General features: G+C 37.4%; 1 protein-coding gene across 1 annotated transcript in view; it reads right to left on the bottom strand.

The window, feature by feature from the left end:
* Positions 1–3,647: 3,647 nt before the first annotated feature.
* The window catches only part of LOC105550743 (dmX-like protein 2), a 37,617-nt gene continuing 22,592 nt past the window's right edge, over positions 3,648–18,672 (bottom strand). The window contains exons 12-22 of the mRNA XM_011995745.1: positions 15,267–15,329; positions 14,384–14,470; positions 14,181–14,302; positions 12,983–13,121; positions 11,965–12,025; positions 11,722–11,849; positions 10,809–10,886; positions 9,338–9,429; positions 7,430–7,482; positions 5,972–6,189; positions 3,648–5,065 (exon numbers count right to left, since the gene is read on the bottom strand). Of these exons, the coding sequence (XP_011851135.1) occupies positions 4,856–5,065; positions 5,972–6,189; positions 7,430–7,482; positions 9,338–9,429; positions 10,809–10,886; positions 11,722–11,849; positions 11,965–12,025; positions 12,983–13,121; positions 14,181–14,302; positions 14,384–14,470; positions 15,267–15,329 (1,251 nt within the window). The 3' untranslated portion in view covers positions 3,648–4,855. The remainder of the gene's footprint in view (positions 5,066–5,971; positions 6,190–7,429; positions 7,483–9,337; positions 9,430–10,808; positions 10,887–11,721; positions 11,850–11,964; positions 12,026–12,982; positions 13,122–14,180; positions 14,303–14,383; positions 14,471–15,266; positions 15,330–18,672) is intronic.

The raw sequence follows: 18,672 nt of genomic DNA, 5'->3' as shown, positions 1-18,672 counted from the left end.
TTGGAAGGTCCCATTCTGCTATCTTGCTGATGTCGTTCCCCAAACTAATTATACTGTAGATTTTTATCTAACTTTAAGTGATATATCACTTCACATATAGTGTAAGAAGCTTACAACAGTATACTTCTAGTTCTCCTCTCCTGGCCTTTGTGCTGATGTCATATGTTTTACCTGTACATATACACACAATACATTATTACTTATGCTTTTTAAAATTTTTTTGAGACAGTTGTGCTCTGTCACTCAGGCTAGAGTGCAGTGGTGCAATCTCGGCTCACTGCAATCTCTACCTCCCAGGTTCAAGCGATTCTTCTGCCTCAGGCTCCTGAGTAGCTGGGATTACAGATGCCCACCACCATGCCTGGCTAATTTTTGTATTTTTAGTAGAGACAAGGTTTCACCACGTTGGCCAGGCTGGTCTTGAACTCCTGATCTCAGATGATCCGCCCCCACCCCAACTGGCCTCCCAAATTGCTGGGATTACAGGCGTGAGCCACCATGACTGGCCTTACTTATTATGCTTTAAACAATTGTCTAGGAGAGATTTAAACAATGAGGAAACGTCTTTATATAATTTACTTTATGTAGTTATAATTGCTGGTACTCTTTATTCCTTTGAATAGATCTGTATTTCCATCTGGTATCATTTTGCCTTCTGATTGAGAAACTTTCTTTATATTCCTTTGATATTTCTTATAGTGCAGATTTGCTGGCGATGAATTATTTTACCCTTTTCATGTCTTATAAACTTCATTTTTGAAAGGTATTTTCACTGGGCAAAGAATTCTAGATTGACAGCTTTTTTGCTTCCAGTACTTTAAAGATGTTGCTCCACTCTTCTGGTTTGCATTGTTCCTGAAATAAATCTGCTGTCATCCTTACCTTTGTTCTTATGTATGCAATGTGTCTATTTTCTCTTTGTGATCCTAACATTTTTCCCTTATCACTGATTTTAAGCAATTTGATTGTGATGAGTATTGCTGTATTTTCCTTGTTTCCTGTGCTTGAGTTTCATTAAACCTCTTGGATCTGTGGTTGAATCAAAACTGGAAAATATTTGGCCATTATTTTATTTTTTCTTTACCTACCTCCCTCAGGGACTCCAATTACACACACATTAGGATGCTCAAAGTTGTCCCAGAGCTCACTGGCGTTACTTGGTTCCAGTGTTTTTTAAAAGTGTTTCCTTTTGGATAGTTTCTATTGTGCCTTCATATTCACTAATTTTTCTCTCTGCAATGTCTAATCTGCTGTGAATCCAGTGTATTTTTTTATCTCAAACATTATAGTTTTCATTTCTGTAAGTTTGATTTGAATCTGTGTCTTCCCTGTCTCTTCTTAACATTGAATTGTTTCTCTAGCTTCTTGGACACATGAAATAGTTATAATGCTATTAATTTTATCATCTGTGTTATTTCTAGATCTGTTTTGATGTATGTTTTCCCTCATTATGGTTTGTATTTACCTAGTTTTCATGCATTTTTTTTTAATGTCAAATATTGTTAATTTTACCTTGTTGAGTGTTGGACATTTTTGTATTCCTACAAATATTCTGGAGCTACGTCCTCAGATAAAATTTAGCTATTTGGGAAACAATTTGGTCATTTCCTTTTTAGCGTTTTTAGGCAGGACCATGATAGTGTTTATCCTAGGACTAATTTTGTCTTGCTACTGCAGCAAAATCCTTGAGAGTACTACCTAATGCCCCATGAATTATGAGGTTTTCCAGCTGGTTCGTGAGAATATGAATGACAGTAGTCCCCCCACCTTATCTACAAGGGTAGATGTTCCAAGACTCCAGTGGATGGATGCTTAAAACTGCAGATGGTAACGAACCCTATATATGTGTTTTCCTTTCTATATATACGTATGATACAGTTTAGGCCAGGCATGGTGGCTCATACCTGTAATCCCAGCACTTTGAGAGGCTGAGGGAGGCAGATTACTTGAGGTCAGGAGTTCAAGACCAGCCTGGCCAACATAGTGAAACCCCATCTCTTCTAAAAATACAAAAAATAGCCAGGCATGGTGGCACATGCCTGTGCTTCCAGCTACTTGGGAGGCAGAGGCATGAGAATCATCTGAACCAAGGAGGCAGAGGTTGCAGTGAGCTGAGATCAAACCACTGCACCCCAGCCTGGGTGACTTGAGTGACTCTGTCTCAAAAAGTGTAATTTATGAATCAGGCACAGTAAAAGATCAACAATAATACAATTAATATACAGTAATAAAAGCTATGTGAATATGGTCTCTCCCTCTCTCAATTTCTTATTGTACTGTACTCACCGATTTTCAGACCATGGCTAACCACAGGTAACTGAAACCACGGAAAGCAAAGCCACAGATAAGGCGGGCCTGCTGAATTCCTAGCTTTGTGTGACTAGATTGTTACCTCTAATCCCTTTCAATGGCTATTGTCCTGGGTGCCAGTAGTTTGCTCATACACATACACTGATCCCCTTTTCAGCTCAAATATTGAGGGTGATCTTGATGTGGTTTGACTGTGTCTGCACCCAATTTCATCTTGAATTGTAGCTCCCATAATCCCCAAGTGTTGTGTGAGGGACTCAGTGGGAGGTAACTGAATCACGAGGGCAGATTCTTCCCATGCTGTTCTCGTGATAGTCTCACGAGATCTGATGATTTTTATAAAGGGCAGTTTCCCTGAACATGCTTTCTTACCTGCCACCATGTAAGATGTGCCTTTGGTCCTCCTTTTCCTTCTGCCATGATTGTGAGGTCTCCTCAACCATGTGGAACTATGAGTCCATTAAATCTCTTTCCTTTATAAATTACCTAGTCTCAAGTATGTCCTTATAGCAGTGTGAGAACAGACTAACACAGACCTTCTGTGCACCTCTCCCTATGCAGCTCTGTTGCCTTTGGCCTGCAAACTCTAGCCACATTCTATTCCCCAGACTTGCAGTTCTATCTTGGCAACTTGGAGAGACCATTAAGCTCTGCCTGGGTTCTCTTCCTGCCTGTGGCCTAGAAACTTTCTCAAGGTGGTAAGTTGGGACAATTAAAATGCTCACCTCTCAGGGATCAGTCACTCCCTACCTGATGCTTAATGCCTTGAGAACCATTGTTTATATATTTTGTGTTCTTTTTTTCTTTTAGTTGTTTCAAGCTAGAAGGTGAATCTGGAGTCTCTTACTGCTTTTATCTGACAGAGAAAGTTCTCTTCCCTTTTTTCTGAAAGCTCCTTTGAGCCAGTTTTCCTTTAGGCATTGAGATGTCTCTCACAAGCTCATTTTCCTGACTGTTCTTGTCAATGGGCATATTCTGACCTCCCTTACTTAGGAGCAAGCAAAGAGCCAAGACTCAGATTTGAGTTTTGGGTATAAGGTTAGTACTTCATGCAATAAACTTCAAATCTGTCTGGAGAAGGTATAGTGAGGTTAGCTCTTGCCCAACTAAATCTCAACATTGTGTGCTTTCTCTGTCTGGCTCTCCACTGTATCCCATTTCCTAGAATGGCTTTGGTATATAAGGTATTCAGTAAATACTTACGAATGAATAAACTGCCTAATGGCTTGCAAAGTCTCTAACAGTTAAAACATTTTATCCAATTAAAAATCTCAACTGTCAAAAACAGTATCAAAGAATGCCAGAGCAGTCTATTTAAACAGATCAAACTAAAATAAAACTCTAACAAATAACATTTATTTTTCTTTTACATACATATTTCACAACCTGAACATCACATCATCTTCAGAGAAAGTTACTTTTATGCCATTGTATTTACTATTTACCACACAGGCATTAAACATTCTCATTAACATAAGACAATTTGCTGGTAAACATTTAAACACACAGACATTAGTTTCAGTATATCAACATATTTTTGGTCATAACCAAGGAAATACATCAAAGTAATGACAACATTGGCTAATATTTTACAAGCAAATATTTAACTCTGCATAGTTTATACAATAGGCTGTGGCAATAAATAATATCACCAATCTCATCAACTATTAACTGGCCACAAGAAGCCTAACATTCATTTTAATTATGGTATGAAATGCTCTATTGGTGTAGTTTCAACATATCCTTAAATGTTGTGGGTGTTTAACTTTGAATACACGAAAAGAAAATGTACTAAACTGGACTAAGAAGGTGTGTTTGGTTAACTACAAATATGTCATGTTCACATAGTACATTCCTAACATGAAGGCAAATATTTAAATAGAAAAACTAGCAGTCCAAAAAATGTAAATGTGCAAATTGTGAGGAAAACATTGCATTTAAATTTGCACTCATTTGCAAGTTACAGTACTAGCTCAGTATAAACACTAACAGGAAAAATATTCAGCAGGAAAGAATGGAAATAACCTCTCCCAGCAGAGAACTGGTCACCGCGCACTGCTCCACAGCTAAGAAAGTTTTCCTGGTGGTCTAGCGCTCCTAACACCTTATGATTATCCTTCATTCAAAAGAGGAGGAGACTGCAGGCATGCTTCAGTCAGTGCAGTCAGTGGTGAGAACAGGAAGAAAAACCCGAATCAGCAACATTTTCTTCCTTAATTTGGTATAAACGTCCTTTTCATTATTTCAAGTTACTAATTTGCTAATCTCAAATGTTTTTTGAATCAGGTTTGCTAAATGCTGTAAAGAATAGCTATCCTTCATACAATACTAGGTTTTATTTTTTTAGTATGTCAGCATAATAAGGTACATGCACATTCATTCCACCAACCTGTATAGATAATACTCAGCTTGGGTCATATTCGAATTCTACACAGAGATTCTCTGTTTTCAATGTTAACTGCTTAGAAAGCAGAATTGCCTAGTGATTACTGTACTGTGCCTTTTAATTGAAATGGATATAAAAATAAAACCTCAATCTTTAAATCTATAGAATGTCAAGAATTCTGTTAGGGATGTTAAAAGCATTGGGCAAAACCCTGGTTTTCAGCGTGCCATCTGCACCACAGGAGAAGATCCGATTGCCCTGGATGATGTCAATCTGCATGACTCCGGCCCCAATGTTTCGAAATATGGACTGCTTAGCATGTTCACTTTTAAATGAATGAATTAGGCCATGGCCTGTCAATCTCCAAACCTGGTGCAAAACAAAGAGTTAAAAATACATTACGAAAAGACCAAAAGCAAAAACATGGCCCTTCTCCTCCCTTGGTCCAAGTGATCTCACTAAAGCCCAACCTTTCCACCCACTGCCTCTTTCCTAAGAGCTTATCTCAGTGGGAAATAATATCACTCCCACGATGCATTTACTGTCCTCCTTTCACATTTTTCTTCACATCCTCTCATAGTTTCATGTTAACCATATGTAGCCCATCTCTAATTCAATTAACTGTTTGAGTTAATTTGGTTAAATGTGTTCCTCATGCTGAGCTAGGCCCTAAGACTATGTAAAAGTAGTGTGGTACAGACAGTCCCCTACTTACGATGGTGTGACTTAAGACTTTTTGACTTTATGACAGTGTGAAAGCAATACGCATTCAGTATGCTCCTTGGCTTATCCTGATGTTAGTCTCCATAAACTCACAGTAAGTTGAAAATATTAAGTTGAAAGTATGTTTTTCAACCTAACGATATTTTTAACTTATAATGGGTTTGTCGGGACGTACTCCCACTGTAAGTCAAGGAGCATCTGCGCTAGCTCACTTAATGAAAATGCCACCTCCGCCACACACAAGAGTACTGAAGGAGAGAGGAGAAGCTTCTAAGAAGCCAAACTAATGTCATCAAAAATTTTCATGTATTAAACTCATATACTTTACTCAAAATAGAATGCTTTAAAGCTTTTTAATGACCTAAGTCCAAAGAGTTTGATAATCTCATTGACCAGAACAGTTTAGAAAGAACCATACAGAAGCATAGGGAGGCGGTAGAGTGTTGAGACATTTGGTATCTCCACGAAGCTTTATTTCAAAGAATGTGGAGTTTTTGTCTTTTCTCTTTCCAATCAGTCTTTAGCACATTCCAACCTCTTGTACTGACTCACCTTTATGTTACCTTCTGCTGAACCTGTGGTAAAATATTCCTCATAGGGATCCAGGGCCAGAGCCTTAATAGCTGAGTCATGGGCCTGGAATGTGTGAATGAGCTGCCTTTGCCTGATGTCAAAAATGCAGACATGTCCTTTCCTACCCCCCGAGATCAGGAGTTGCTGTTTGGGTGCATATTGAAGTACTGTGGCACCATGATCATGGCATGTGAAACCTGAAGAAGAAAAACGTCAGAGACTTTCTCAAAACAATTTATCTTGGTAACTATGATGTCTAAATCCACATTTAAATACAGAAATTACTGATGCATTTTTCATTCTAAGGAACAATTTATTGTTTTGTAAGTCACTGAATTTCTGTAATCATATGATTAAAGAAAAACGTTAAGCAATATCAGAACAAATCTTTTATCCATAATCTCAATGTGAAATGAACACAGAGAAAAAGAAAGTTTAAACCTTAAGCCCTAAGTGATACTGCCTCATAAAAAGTATACAGAACAGCAGAGACCAAGCTTCTCAGAGTTGGTGAGTATTAACCCAACCAAGTGCTGTACCGTACATGTTCTCTCATCACAACAACACGATGAGGAAATGTGTGAATGTTTTCAGTTACAAGTTAAGAAATTATCCTTCCCAGGAGTATTTGCATTTTAATATGATTAAGGATTCAAATTAACATGTAGAAAATCTGTAAGCAATGTTAACCACTGTTCACAGAATTCTGCAATAAAATTGAGAAGTAACGACATCTTTCAAAATGCATATCAGTGTATTAAAAGACTGAGAATCTTTCTGTAAAACAATTTACTTCATTTAACTAAACTTACTTGAGCATGGAGCACTTTTTGGGTGGTACTATGTGGAAGACAGAGTTAGGACACTAATTTGGCAAGTACTGTCTTAAAGGAATATTTAAATGGCACTATTTACATTTCTGGTCATTATCATAAGGTTAACCTTTGTTTTATTTTATGGTTAGGGCCAGGTGTGATGGCTCATGCCCCTAATCCCAGTACTTAGGGAGGCAGAGGTGGGAGGATAGCTTGAGCCTAGGAGCTTGAGACCTGTCTGAGCAATACAGTGAGACCTTGCTCTCCACAAAAAGGAAAAAAAAGACAAAATGTATTTTATGATTAGGTTCAATTCTTTAAAATGTTCTTTTCTATTAAGCTCAATGAATACTTTGCAACTAATCTCTTAAATAGCCTTGTTAGTAGTACCACTATCCATACCATATTTTCTGAATAGAATACAATATAAAGACTATTTTGGATTTCTGAGACCATATATCTTTAACTCAGCAAGAAAGCCAGATATGCTAATTAAGTATTTCTCCATTTTCAACCTGACAATAAACACTCACTGGATTCACTAATTAAAACAAGAAAGCATTCCTTCATGGTGTATTATTCCTTCATGGTATATTTTTAAAAATCATAGACCTTAACTCACCATGAATGAGGCTGTTTCCGGGTGATATTAATGTGTCCCAGAGGCAAACATTTCTTTTAAAGAAACACAATAACAAAAATATATCATAAACAATTGTTCTAAGTCATCACCAGGGACAACCTGTCTTTCAATAAAATATTTTGCTTATTCATTCTTATCTTTTTTGTTCACTCACACCTATAGAGACCAGTGATTCCCAACTAGGATGGAGGTAGGGACAAACTCCACAGTTCCATCTTATATGGTCCTGCCTGTCTCTGCATCCTCTACCCCATCTCCTTTCCATTATCACTCCAGGAAACTGATATGACTTCCTGAGTATAAGGAATGCTTTTATATCCCCAGGTGGTAGCCACTGTAGGGAAACGAGATGTTTTTCCTGGGCACGTGTTGCTAATGAAAACTATGTGAGGTCAAAATAAATGTTGAGAATGATGGGGACAGTGTCAAATGCCTGTTAGTCCCTGAATCCTCATCTCTCATCTTATACAAAAATCAACACAAGATGGATCAAACTTAAATCTAACACCTGAAACCATAAAAATTCTAGAAGATAACATCGAAAAAACTACTCTAGACATTGACTTAAGACAAAGAATTCATGACCAAGAACCCAAAGGCAAATGCAACAAAAATAAATAGGACCTAATCAAAATAAAAAGCTTTTGCACAGCAACAGTAAACAGGCAACCCGCAGAGTGGGAGAAAATACAATGCATATATCTGACAAGGGACTAATATCTAGAATCTACAAGGAACTTAACAAAAAAATCCCATCAAAAGTGAGCCAAGGACATGAATAGACAATTCTCAAAATACAAATGGGCAACAAACATGAAAAAAGGCTTAAAACCACTAATTACCAGGAAAATGCAAATTAAAACTCCAATACGATACTACCTTATTCCTGCAAGAATGGCCATAATTAAAAAACCAAAAAATAATAGATATTGGCATGGAGGTGGTGAAAAGCGGACACTTCACTGCTGTGGGAATGTAAACTAGTACAACCACTATGAAAAACAGTATATGGAGATTCCTTAAAGAATTATAAGTGGAACTACCATTCAATCCTGCAATCCTACTACTGGGTATCTACCCAGAAGAAAAGAAGTCATTATATGAAAAAGACACTTGCACACTCCTGTTTATAGCAGCACAATTCACAACTGCAAAACTACGGAACCAACCTAAATGTCCATCAACCAACAAGTGGAAAAAGAAAATGTGGTGCATATATATCATGGAATACTTCATAAAAAGGAATGAAATAATCACATATGCAGCAACCTGGATGGAGTTAGAGACCATTATTCTAAGTGAAGTAACTCAGGAATGGAGAATCATGTGTCATATGTTCTCACTTATAAGTGGGAGATAAGCTATGAAGATGCAAAGGATCAGAATGATATATAATGGACTGTGGGGACTTGGGAGGGGTGGGAGGAGGGTGAGGGATAAAAGACTACACATTGGGTACAGTGTACACTGCTCAGGTGATGGGCGTACCAAAATCTCAGCAATTGCCACTGAAGAACTTATCCATGTAACCAAACACCACCTATTCCCCCAAACCGCCTACAATAAAATAAAAATGTTGAAAATGATGGTGACAGTATCAGATGCTTGTTAGTCCTGGAGAAACTAACAGTGTTAACAGTAGTAGTTTTAAAAAGACTGAATAGCTTTAAAATAAAAATTACACATATTAGGAATAACTTTCATTTTTGCTTTTCTCCTTTTGGTAAGAAAAAACACTCTGAAATAAGAATTATGTAACAAAGTTTTTTTTTTTTTTTTTTTTTAATGCCTAGAGTGGAAAAATCCTACCAATAGAAATCCATACTTTTAGCAAGAATACTTTTCTAACATTTTTATATTTCTTGCTTTGCTTTTCTGTCAACCTACCTATTGTCATTGGAGTGTCCAGATGTGGCAACTAGACTTGAAGAGGTAATAAATGCAAAGTCACTTGTGGCTTTACTGTGGCACTGCCAACTCTACGAAAAACAAAGTGCAACTGATGTTATTTTATCATCAGATAAAATTTGATACAGTACTAACATAGTCTGCTAATAACATACTATATGCATGAGCTAAGAACAGTTTTTAAAAACTCAGTCTAGAATAAAAGAATAAGCGATAGTACGAGGGTTAACCATGTGTATATTTGGCTACTGTCCAATAATTTTTAATAACTGGAGTTGGTAAAAACAGAATTAGAGGTCATGTTTGGTCATGTTTTTTAGATTATGTAAGAATAGGACATCAAAGTACATGAACCTACCTAAGCCCTGTCAATTCTAGTGCTAATGATCTCAAATACATGTAATAAGCTTTAATAATAAGCCACAAAGGAAATGCTTACAGACCCAACTAGTCTTAGGACGTCAAGGTATTTTAAAATATATAATGCATGCTTTTCTGTCTGGAATTAGAGTGGTGCAGATCTGACTGAAGACAAAAGTATAAATTCAAGATTACTTCCACTTCTGCATAGACAAGGTACAGTCTATACTATACTAATTTAAGAGAAATATCTTATACATATAATTAAGAACATATCTATAGTTTAGAAAACTTGTTTAAAGTATCTGGGTAATCTATCTGGTCCCAAGAGGTTCAAGGCTTCCTGAACCTCCCTGCATATATGTGAAGCCTGAAGTTTCACACAAGACAGTGTCACCTTCCACCCTCTCCCGTGTTCCCTTCCCCCACCGTATCTCCATCAGGTAAAGATCTACTTGTCTTCATCACCAAGTATTTTGTAGTCCAATTTGGATTAATAAGGTGGCTCACTGGGATTGGCTATTTTATAATCTGGTAAGCACAATTCTGGAACAAATTGGAATAGATGTTTGGAACCTGATTCTTTTTTTGAGACGAAGTCTCACTCTATTGCCCAAGCTGGAGCGCAGTGGCACAATCTCGGCTCACTGCAACCTCCGCCTCCTGGATTCAAGTGATTCTCCTGCCTCAGCCTCCCAAGGTGCTGGGATTACAGGCATGAGCCACCACACCCGGCAGAACCTGATTCTTAATGATAGAATTTTATGGTGTGTATATTAAGAAGATAGAGTTTTCAAAATGGATAAAAGTATAATAAAAAACCCCAAGTTGTACCATATACAGGGAGAGCCCCAGAAATTTTTAAAATATAATGACTGCACTTCAAGGTGAAAAGCAAGGGTTTTTGTTTTTCAGGTCATTTCAGTCTAAAACTAGGGTAAGGATGGGTGCTGCTGTTAGGCTGGGATTGCTGAACAAGATCATCCTTTTCCCAGTAGGACCACCAATGAGATTCACTGTCTGTTTGTTCATGAAGTGCCCATTTCAAAGTGTTGTCTATATGCTCCCTGGAAACATTAGTGATACTTACCATATAAGGTTTAGGATTTGATGCAGTTTGGTTAACTTGCCAGATACTCAGAAAACCCTCTCCATCCGCAACACCACACTGTAAGAACAGTATAACTGCTAAACACATGTTCTTAGCATCCACAGCAAAGGTAAAAACATGGAAAGATGATTCACTAAGGCCCTACTAAACAAATATTCTGCCCCTAACTATGTTTCTGTTGCTGTCATTCCCAAAAAGTCCAAGTGCTAAAAAATTCCTTGTCACTTTTTTTTTTTTCTTTGAGACAGGGCTTCACTCTGTTACCCAGGCTGGAGTGCAGTAGTGCAATTATAGCTTACTATAACCTCAAACTCCTGGGTTCAAGGGATCCTCCAGGCTCAACCTTCTGAGTAGCTAGGACTAGGCACATGCCTAGGCTAATTTTTAAAAATTTTGTAGGGATGCGGCCTCCCTTTGTTGTTCAGGTTGCCTCAAATGCTGGAGAGTTCAAGCAATCCTCCTGCCTTGGCCTCCTAAAGTGTTGTAATTACAGGTGTGAAAAACTGTGCCTGGCCCTTCCGTCACTTCTTAACTGCTTACCTGTTTCACTGTTTTCCTCTAACCTCTCACTGATGAAATTTAGTAAGAAACTAGGTTTCCTCTCAAGAACTTGACTGTGCTTATAGGAATCACCAACACACTCAACAGAGGCAGTTTTTTTACTCTCACAGTATATTTAGTATCTTTAAATAGATGATCAATCCATACTAAATTTTGTAGATTTTTGCTTCTATTGGAAGAAAAGAGAGTATATGAATAGATACAAAAAAACTGCCTGCTCAGTTTAAATCCAGGGTCAATGAATTCATTTTTCAATGTACTTTTATCACTTACTCCTTAAATATCCACAATTATTTTCAGATGAATTTAGCAGAAGCCCCCAGAAACTAACCTTGTTGCCTTGTGAATTAAAATATAATCTAGTAACTCTTGCATTGCCAGCTTGACGAAAGCAGACAAGTTGCTGAGGTCGCGTCCATTCAAACATTCGTACACTGCCGTCCTGAGCACCTGTAAGATCTGAAACACAAGAGAAAAAGCAGGAAATAGGAAATTAAAGAGTTCCAATATTCTCTATTCTATAAATCAACCTCCAAATGAGGACAGTTACAATTATTAGGTCATAAATACTTACAGTATTGATGGACTGGGTGTGAAGTCATTCTCTTAACATTATGTAGATTCCTTTTCATAAGCTTTAAAAGAAAATTTTAAAATTTTTATTTTGTGTATTCAGAAGAGATGAGGAAGGATATGCTTCAGGATAAATTCTGACATTTATTCTCTTACACCCTGCTTATTTCTGAGATAAAGCCTGTTATGGATGTTCCGAACCACTACATAGAACAACTGTCCGAAGAGGCTGAGGAAGCAGACACTTGCTGGTACAGCCCTGGCCTGTGAGGTTACCAAGGAGCTTCATCTCATAATAAAGGAACTCTTCCTCAAGTGCTCCTCCCTGAGGACATTCAGGAGCACCTCCAGATGCTTCAGAGCAGAACATGAGAATGGGACCCCTCCAGCTACAGTGACAAGAACGTTACTGACGTGCTTTCAAACACTTAGAAGTAGACATGAATTTCCCTTTAACTTTGCTTTACCATTTTGTATCTGTTTATTCATCTATAAAGTGATAATGGAGCATAATAATAGCACCTACCACCTAGGATTGTTGTGAGAAAAGCATGCGTCTGGCACTAAGAAAGTCGTATGAGGCCAGTGAGCTGGCTCATGCCTGTAATCCTAGCACCCTGGGAGGCTGAAGCGGGTAGATCAGTTGAGCCCAGGAGTTCGAGACCAGCCTGGACAACATGGTGAAATGCCATCCCTACAAAAAATACAAAAATTAGCCAGGCGTGCTGGCATGCACCTGTAGTCCCAGCTACTTGGGAGGTTGAGACAGAAGGATCAATTGAGCCCAGGAGGTCAAGGCTGCAGTGAGCCGAGATTGCACCACTGCACTCCAGCCTGGGCAACAGAGCTAGACCCTGTCTCCAAATAAAAAAGCCACAATAAATGTCAGCTGTCATTACCATGGCCTATCTACTGGTATTTGTCCCTGAACTTTAGGATCATTCCTATGTCAAAGTGATTCCAACTGATTTTTCAGAGAGTCCAAATCCAGAAATGATACCTATAAGTAAATAACATACCACACTAGCTCCAGTGCTAGTCTGTCCACTGCCCAGCCATGGCAGAGATGAAGGTGGATGCACCTGACTTGCTGAATAGGATGTTGCACTGGGTTGATAAAGAGTTGTAGTGGAACCACGATAATCAACATCATCTGAACTGTGAAAAACATTCATGTGTTACTGTGAAAGTTCCCTTTTCTCTTAACACAAATTCCAACTAAAAAGCTTTTTATGTACCCATAGGACAATCTTTATTTTAAAAACTAAATTAGCCATAAGAAAAACTTAGGTACAAGTCCTAATCGCCAATTTTAATACTGGTTAACTTTTTTCCCTTTTGGCAAAATATAAATTTAGTCTAATGTTGTTTGGGGACAACTTTATTGCTGCACAAGTTGAAACAAATGTTTGTTGTATTTAATATAGATTTGTTTTTATCTATGGAAAAAATATATATTCTCTTCAAGTACAGATATCTCAGTATCAAATTAACACCTTTAAAGAAATTTGAGTTTAAAGATTTCTTGCAGTAAGATATATAAAATGTGAAAGTAATTTTTGTGATGGATTGTATCATAGTACCGGGTTATATCTACTCTGAAATGTGATATTAAATCCTAGTTATATCACATACTAACAAAAAAATTCAACAAAACAAGGAGAGAAACTATCATGGCACCATCCTCAAGCACATACAATTTCTAAGAGTCTGGAGAAAAGCAAGAGGGAGGGCAAACCATGAAGGAGAAACCTCAAAATAGGTAAGAATGGCAAAACACTCTTGGTGCAGTGTCCAAAGCTTTAATGAAAAGTGAAGCCGTCTATATTTTTATCTGTTTAAAAAAGGGTATGCTTATTAGGTGGTAAGAAACTCTGCAAAATTACTCAGTAAATGTGACTCAGTGTAATTAACATACTTATGTATACTGTTTTAATTATCCAGATCAAATTAACTTACTGAATATCATGAAGCCAAGTGTCAGGGATTATCCTGATTGAAATACTATCAATAGTGTAGGGTTTAATGGAAGAAGTATAATTTATTCGGTTAATGTAGGCAAAGACTTTCATTGGCAGCTAAACCAATTATATTTGTCACCTACTCAAATGAAGAGAGAGATACATGTATACCTTTTGAAATAATTCAAATCATGTGCATAACCATTTAGTGGGTACTTCTTACAGAAAACTATATGTAAAAGTGACTATGAGACACCTTTTGGATTCTCTGTCATATTCTTCTCCGATCCATATATATGACTGACAGGCCAGTAGAGAAGTAACATCAAGTTCTTGAACATCATGTGTTGAAGCCAAAACAATTTCATTGCAATTTGCCTATAAAGCAAAGGCAGAGTCAATGATTTAAGCAATTTCACTGAAGAGAAATACATTGTTTATAATGATGATAGCTTTTACCTTATTAACAGAAAATGCCATGATCATATCAGATTCCTTATGAATGACTTTCGCTTTTCCACCTGGATAGCCCAGATCAGCTTCAACCTAGAAAACATTAATCAGCAGTTTTAGTTGCGGCAGCACAGCTCTATTTAGAGTTATGCACATCCCATAAGATTTGAAAGCAGGATAAGAAGAAAATGTAGCAGCAGCAGCGATAAAAAAGGGTAAGAGTAACTTTAATGTGTTGAAAACTAGCTTTGGAAAATTTGCTTAAATTCTCTGATGTCCTGTAATCACCCCAATTTCCATTGTGATGGTAAGATACTGATTAATTATAAAAGATGGCTAATATATTTTTATTAGTAATTTTTATTAGTAATTTATGTCTCTCTTAGCTCTTCCAAAAGTGCATATTCTGCAATAAGAATGTGCATACATTAAGAGGCACAGAGTGGAGTAAAAACCATAGAAAAACCAAAAAGAAACCACCCTTTGAAGTAAGGGTGATGAGACAGAAATAAGGAAAAGTTGGAAAGAGGGATAGTTTGAAAGGAATAAAAGAGACTGATGAGAGGAAGGTGCAATGGCTTAGGGTTTGTGATGGCAAGGAAAGAAAAGGCAGAATCGAGAAGGAAAGATGAAACAGCCATGCTTAAAACAGAAAATGTGACAGAAGTGAAGATGGAATAGGGAGCAAGAAAGACAAGAACCAAGGGCAAGACAGAGCAAGCCAGATACAGTGAAGCATCTCCTCCCCTGTACCACTGAAGTGGTATGGGAGTACTACGAGTTCTCTGAGTAGTTAGCCAGTTGGGCAGGTCATGGTTAGTATCAGAGATGAGACGTTAGCTCCTTGAACTTTAAAGAATGAGCTAAATACAAGATCTTGGAATACTACCTTGATGTGGCAATCTTCTGCTACGCAGTTTTGGTTGACCTGCTCCACATGTTCTTCTATAGACTAAATACCACCACACCGTCACAAACACAAAACACATGCATGGAATGAAATTATAAAGACAGTGAAATATTTCAAGCTGAAATGGCCACTCCACCACTTAAAGATGATGAAAATGAATTTGCAAAATCAAGAAATTAAACTGAATAAAACAGTCATCAAATAAACACAACACAAAGCCAAAAGAGCAAAATTAATGTAACTATTACATATACACAAGAACATAAAAGCTATTTCAAAATAAAAATTAGTTATCTGTATACAGTTTTAAGAAATTTAAGTTACATAACTGGTAATCTAAAAAATTAAAGCCCACTTGTATAAGCAGATACACAAGATGCTATATAAATTCCTGCCCTATAGGGGTGGATTTCAAATATAAATTAAAATATTTATTTCTAAACATAGATTCAAAATACTGATAATTATTTCACTCTTATAAGGAATATGACTAATCACATGATTTTTCTCTAAGTAAATAAATGTTTAATAAAATCAGACATGGAAAAGAAATCACTCAGTGATTTGCTCCCAGGTTAATGTGGGGTCCTAAGGATGGCTGTAATCGGTAGTCACACTTCTGCTCTGCTGTGGAAACTCTGAAGGTTTGATCAGAGAAACAAACTCTTCCTCATACCTTTTCAGGTGACTGCCTCCCTTTCATCATGAAGGGCCATTCAAAATCTCTGACCGTGCCTCCAGGGACTCCCCTATGGCTGCTGTGGCTGATAAAGATGTATCCAAGAACACTTCCAAGGAATGGTCAATGTGTGGCACGGCCAACTCAGTGAAGGCCAAATTCTATTTGACAATTTTAAAGATTTAAGCACTCTTACTGGATTGAGTAGAGTTTTAATAACTTTTGCATATTTCTGAAGCTAGCGACAAGTTTTTATTTTGTCCAGCAGCATTAACATTTTATTCATAATTTTTTTCTTAATGAAAACACCTCTTTTTCAGATCTGTGCTATTCAAAACAGCAATCACTAACCATACGTAACTATTTAGATTAATTGTAACCATTTAGATTAAAATTTAAAATTGTTTCTCAGTCACACTAGCCACACTTCAAGTACTCAGTAACCACATGTGGCTGGTGACTATTATGCTGGACTATGCAGATACAGATTTCCATCATCACAGGAAGTTCTATGGGACAGTACCAGACAAGACAGTAATTCCATTGTTTTAAAATTAAAAAGGTACATGATAAAAATTCTTCCATCCTAACTCCCAGTTGCTTATATAGCACTTTAAGAAACATTCCATTTATCTCTGTCCTACTTCCCTGTTCGTGGGACCACTGCTGGAAGAAAAATAGAGAACACACAGAGACTAAGGGGCGGAGAGGGGGAGAATTAGTTAAGGAAGAAGCAAACTAGTGGGGAAGGGCAAAACAAGAATGGGAGGGTCCAAGAAACCCAGACACCTGGCTTCCCACTCTACACTCTGATAAGTCAACCAATCAAGCTGCTATCAACTTTACCAATATTTAAAACATACTTGTGATCAATCTTTAATTTTAATCATTTGAAGAATAAAACACTCAGAAAACTGATCACTCAATGAACTGGTTTTCTGTGAATAACAGAGCCCCTAATTGACCAGAAATCTTATTAAGACAGGGTCTTACTTTGTTACCCAGGCTGGAGTGCAGTGGTGTGTGATCTCAGCTCACTACAACCTCCACCTCCCGGGCTCAAGCAATCCTCCTGCCTCAGCCCTGCAAGTAGCTAGGATTACAAGCATACACCATCACACCTGGATAATTGTTTTGTATTTTTTGTAGAGACAGGGTTTCACCATGTCGCCCAGGCTAGTCTCAAACTCCTGAACTCAGGAGATCCCACACCTAGTGCTAGGATTACAGGTGTGAGCCACTGTGCCTGGCTAAAATCTTTTATTTCAAATCACTATCTTAGATTCTTATATCTTAGTTTATGGAATTTGGACTCAGGATCACTATAGGAAATGCTATACATAGTGGTTTAAATGAAAGAGGCAAATAATTTGCCTCTGATTTCCCTAACAAAGCTCACATCAGTAATTTCAATGCCATAAGGGTCTTTTGTTATGAAAAAGCTTATAACTAGGACTCAAAAGGTCTCTACAGTTCATTCTTCTACTTCCTCATTTAAGTACATAATTTTTTAATCCACAGAGAAAACAAATGACTGTTCATAAGGGTTGACCACAATTACCATTCAGGTAAGTGGGTAAGTGGGAAAAAGAACAAGTATGGTAGGTTCCACTGCCCTAGGCATGAGGAAAAACTGAGAAGCAGTTTTATACTTTTAATCTTGGGAAACTGAGCCATATGGACTCTGTTTTCACTTTTCTAAGTAAAATATAATTCATTTCTTCTCATTGATTGTGTTTGCAAAATCTTTTTTTTTTTGAGACGGAGTTTGGCTCTTGTTGCCCAGGCTGGAGTGCAATGGCACGATCTTGGCTCACCGCAACCTCTGCCTCCCGGGTTCAAGCAATTCTCTTACCTCAGCCTCCCAAGTAGCTGGGATTACAGGCATGTGCCACCACACCCAGCTAATCTTTTGTATTTTTAGTAGAGATGGGGTTTCTCCATGTTGGTAATGCTGGTCACGAACTCCTGACTTCAGGTGATCTGCCTGCCTCAGCCTCCCGAAGTGTTGGGATTACAGACGTGAGCCGCCATGCCTGGCCATGTTTGCCAAACTTTTAATTGCATCAGACACTCAACTCTGAACACTCTTCAAACTGCTCCATTACCTCATTAAATAGCCAAACAGACTGAAATGCTCATATACAAGGTCCTACTTTTATAAGGAAGAGGTCATCTGCCAATCTCCCAAACTGCTGGTTCTTCTTGAACCATGTCTGCTATTACATTTGTATTAACTTAAAAATAATCATGCAACGCAGAACCTCTGCCTTGCTTTGTAAGAGCAATCTTCCTTCATCTTGTATTTGCTATTTCTGTAGTTTATTCTCTCACAAAAGTATCCTGAATGTGTTGCTTCAAATCTTCATTCTGTTCATTTCTAAGTGCTAAGTAAATAAAATGCCTTTAAAGGGCTATTTTATATTTTAAACACATATTTGGAGAATATTATAGAGTAAGTTTATATATTAAATTCCTCAAACCATCCATCACAATGTTTATTACATGTAAAAACCTAATGACAAATACTATAAAGTACCAACTTTCACTTGAATATATGTAATTTATCAAAGTACCTATGTTGCTTCATTGCTATGAAATGAAAATTATAAGGTTTTATCTTAAAACTAGTTCACGGTAGTTTAGTGAACTTTGACTATTACCCAACCAGAAAGAAAATTTCAGAATAAATCGAGCACTGATTTC

Source organism: Mandrillus leucophaeus, unplaced genomic scaffold, assembly GCF_000951045.1.
Source record: "Mandrillus leucophaeus isolate KB7577 unplaced genomic scaffold, Mleu.le_1.0 Scaffold497, whole genome shotgun sequence".
Lineage (NCBI taxonomy): Eukaryota > Metazoa > Chordata > Mammalia > Primates > Cercopithecidae > Mandrillus > Mandrillus leucophaeus.
This window is presented reverse-complemented; position numbering and strand designations above follow the sequence as displayed.